The sequence below is a fragment of the Citrus sinensis genome, chromosome 9, assembly GCF_022201045.2.
Source record: "Citrus sinensis cultivar Valencia sweet orange chromosome 9, DVS_A1.0, whole genome shotgun sequence".
In the NCBI taxonomy this organism is placed as follows: Eukaryota; Viridiplantae; Streptophyta; class Magnoliopsida; order Sapindales; family Rutaceae; genus Citrus; species Citrus sinensis.
This window is the reverse complement of record NC_068564.1, coordinates 21,413,059-21,417,318: the sequence shown is the minus strand read 5'-3', so window position 1 is coordinate 21,417,318 and position 4,260 is coordinate 21,413,059. Positions and strand designations below refer to the sequence as shown.

At 34.4% G+C, this 4,260-nt stretch overlaps 2 protein-coding genes across 2 annotated transcripts; both read right to left on the bottom strand.

Moving 5' to 3' along the window:
• Positions 1–467: 467 nt before the first annotated feature.
• Positions 468–822, bottom strand: LOC127899935 (anther-specific protein SF18-like). The gene is made up of 2 exons (XM_052434083.1): positions 806–822; positions 468–735 (listed from the first exon to the last, which is right to left on the bottom strand). Exons 1-2 carry the CDS (start codon positions 820–822, stop codon positions 468–470), a joined length of 285 nt encoding a protein of 94 aa, XP_052290043.1.
• LOC127899934 (anther-specific protein SF18-like) lies at positions 823–1,316 on the bottom strand. The gene is made up of 2 exons (XM_052434082.1): positions 1,309–1,316; positions 823–1,135 (listed from the first exon to the last, which is right to left on the bottom strand). Exons 1-2 carry the CDS (start codon positions 1,314–1,316, stop codon positions 823–825), a joined length of 321 nt encoding a protein of 106 aa, XP_052290042.1.
• Positions 1,317–4,260: the final 2,944 nt, after the last annotated feature.

Genomic DNA, 4,260 nt, shown 5'->3' with positions numbered 1-4,260 from the left:
AACTATCTTAATTAATAAGAATCTGAGTTTTAGAGATGGACAAAAATTGTAGTTAGATAAAGCAGAGTTTAAAAATTAGCTAAAAAGATAAACTAAAATCTCAGCCACACGTGCCAATTATTTTGTGAAACTCAAACAAATAAGGAGAACACCAAAATAAGAAGAATATTGGAATCCCCGAATTTTATTCAGATAAAAAAAGGCAGATATTCAAGTTGATATTAATTCAAATAAGCGTAATATAGAGTAAACTAATAATAATAGTAATAGAGAATCTAAGTTATTTATTTTTAGTAGTGTCGTGTGACAGGAGTTGTGTTTGATAGGGACTCGAACTTCTAATTATCAACTCTAATTTAATGTAAAGTATCCTTCCATTTACTTGCGACTTCTATTCTGTTTGTTCTCTCTTCATACATTTCTTCATTCACTCTCACTCGATACCTCGACAGTAACCATCAGTACCATCATGGAGCACCATCACCAGGATCAGTACCAGCATCACCACCACCATCACCAGCAGCAGGAGGAGGAGCAGCATCACCACCGCCACCATCACCACCACCAGCAGGAGGAGCAACATCACCACAAGCAGGAAGAACAGCACCACCACCACCACCACCATCACCACAAGCAGGAGGAGGAACAGCAGCAGCAGCACCACCACCACCATCACCACAAGCAGGAGGAGGAACAGCAGCAGCAGCAGGACCACCACCAACAGGAGTATATAGGCTATCCCATTATACTGAAATCTTTTCAAAATCCCACCAACATTAGCCGTCAGAATCCCACCAATATTAGCCAGCAAAATAGCACCATTCATTCAGTACCAGCATCACCACGACCACCATCACCAGCAGCAGCAGGAGGAGCACCATCACCACCGCCACCATCACGACCACCAGCAGGAGGAGCAATATCACCACCACCATCACCACAAGCAGGAAGAACAGCAGCACCACCGCCATCACCATCACCACAAGCAGGAGGAGGAACAGCAGCACCACCACCACCACCACCACCATCACCACAAGCAGGAGGAGGAACAGCAGCAGCAGCACCACCACCACCACCATCACCACAAGCAGGAGGAGGAACAGCAGCAGCAGCAGCACCAACAGGAGTATATAGGCTATCCCATTATACTGAAATCTTTTCAAAATCCCACCAACATTAGGCATCAGAATCCCACCAATATTAGCCAGCAAAATAGCACTATTCATCCAAAGCCACAGCAATCTTCGCGCTGCGGATTTCTTTTTTTTATAATATTCTTGGTTGGCATCGTGTTGCTTTTAACCCTACCTTCTCATCATAGAAAGTTAAAGTTTGAATTGGATTCATTGAGTGTAAATCCATTAAACATCTCTAATAATTCTTCCAATATAACCGCCAATTGGAACATCATATTCAGTGCCACAGACTTTGAGTCTTGTCACTTTGGATGTAAGCACCATGACACTTACTATGATTCACCTATTGAGGTTTCCATTTTCTACAACGATTCAATCATCACATATAAGGCGATTGATTCTCCGCTCTCTCAGTATTTTGCGGAACAACACAGGAGAGTTACACTTGCAAACACTGGGGTTTCCTCAGAGCATATCGACCGTTCGATTGCCGATGCCATTGTCGCTGATTTGGTGTCGTCGCCGCGTCGCACCGTCAACTTTGCGGTGACTGTGAAAACAATTGTTCAGATCGAGCGTAGTGAACATCACCATGATCGTGATGATTCCGCGTCTTGGCAGCTGACGGCTTCGTGTGAGCAAGTTAGCGTTGGATTTTCATCCGATGACATGATGGAAGGGACAATGCACGGTGGTTCAAGGACTTGCAAGACTTCCTTAATGGCTACTTAGTTTTTGGATTTATTAATATTTGGCTGGCCACTAAAGTTCGACTTCAGAGAAAACACAGGTTGAAAAATTGATTTAAGTTTCGACTACCCCTTTATCTTTTTTTTTTTTTTTTAAGAAAATAGAATTGTTATTCTCCTTTACTTGGAGAGTTTCTTGCATTGTTTTATCGTAACTCTCTTTAGTGAATTTGTTTTTGAGAAGCTAAATTATATAATTTGTCACTATTTTATTCTTCTTTCTATTTTCTTCAGTCCATGTAATATATACCCGAACGAACCTATAGATACTAAAGATAATTATAGTAATAATTCCCTAAATATATATAGATGGTTGCTACAAAAGTATACATTTCGATTTCACGTCGAACATTTTTCTAGTCCGGCCGTGTTGGGTTTTTTTAGATTTTAATTAATCAGCGAATGAGTCATTTGGTTGGCATCAGTTTTCCGGTATATTTTGGGATCTCGGTTCTCTTCTACTGACCTATTATCTTTTCCAAGGTTTATATATGATTGATGATTTAGTTAATTACTCTTTTTTTTTTTTAATTCAACACATAAACACATTACACTAAGAATAAAGGACATTTGTACCCCTAAGGTTTGGAAAAATAGTTACAAAGACCCCCTAAGTTTTAATAAGGGACATCAAAACACCTTTAGATCATAACACCCTTTGACTTTATAAACCCTAAAAAAAATCTATAATAAATATAGGCATTAACATAAATGTAATAATATATACATTTTAAAATAATTTTAATATTTTACAATCTATTAGAGCTATCTTATTATGTTAAAGTAATTTTAATAATATATAGAAACATATTATTAAAATAAATTAATTAAAATTACTTTAGACATTATGTACAAAATAATATCCAAAATAATTTTAATATTAGAAATAGGGAGATATTTTATTAATTGTAAAATATATTTAACCCAAAGATTTACTTAAAATCTTTATAATAAATATAAATCTGTTATTAAAATAAATATAGTAATTTAAAATTTTGATACATATTTATAAATATAATAATTTTTATATTTATCCCTTTTTGAAAACTTGAGAATCTTTGTAACTATTTTCCCAAACTTTGGTTGTAAGTGTTCCTTTCTCTTACATTAATTAAGATAGCATTTGTTTTCTGAATTCTTAATAAACCCTTTTTTTTGTAATTAATTATGACATTAAGAGATTTGGTGAAAAGTGATATTAATCGTTTTTTTAATTATATGGGCCTATGATGATTTTATACAACTAATCACCTCATGACACAAGGTGGTTGTGACTCTATTATTACTCTTTAGTATGAATTTGAATATGTCTGTTTTTTCCGTCTGAATCTCTGGAATAAGTATTAATTTTTTTTTTCAACTTTCAAAAGAATGAAAACATATAGTTTTACATTTGTATCCTTATTAAATTTGAAATGCTAAATAAATAATATATATATCAAATAACATAAATATCATAGTATTTTATCATAACCTAAATCATATTGAAGTGAATACATATTGATTTTGGTACTATAATGTATAAGAATACCTTAAGTTTCATATTTTATCACAAATTCACAATAATAGTGCATAATATAAATTTGAACATGTCTATTATTACTCTTTAGTAGCCATCCATGCATTGCGGCTTTTCTTAGCATTTGGTCATTAGATTAGGATCAAGTCCTTAACTCCCACTAGAAGAGACTAACCCATCTCTTCAAGCCAAACTCCTTGTTAGGTTAATTTTAGAAGCATTAGCTGCTTCTAAGCGCTTATCTTCTTAAATTGGAATCAATTATATGAATTTTGCTGGAAGCATTACCCCTAGGCGCTCATCTTCTATAGTTGGACTTAGTAATATACAGTTAATTGGAAATATTAGCTGCCTCTAGGTACTCATCTTCCAAATCCAAGAAACACATATTTGATTAGAAGTTTTAGCTGCCTCTTGCTTTAATCTTCAAATCCCTAGGGCTACGTATAATATAAAATTCTATACTGTCCTAACTACTAAGGTTGGACATTTTATTGCCTAGACCTAACATTGTCAATTACAATGTATCTAGATAACATTGTCAATTACAATGTGTCTAGCATGTTTGAGCTCTCGTATATGAGCAACCTAATATTTCTTAGAGTCATTAATAAGGGCATAATGCATGTTACTCAGCAATAAGATGCAAGTATACGAGGCTTTTGTAAAATCCCATAAAATGCTTCTTATGCTCAAGCTCAAAATTGGTATTTGTTTAAAGCATGAATACTTTTTCCATTTAATTTGTACACAACATATTCCAGTATATTCAATCAAAGAGACAATCAATGCTAGCATAATCTTCATTTAATTCACACACATTTAATATATTTTGTTGCAACCACAAACCAAATTA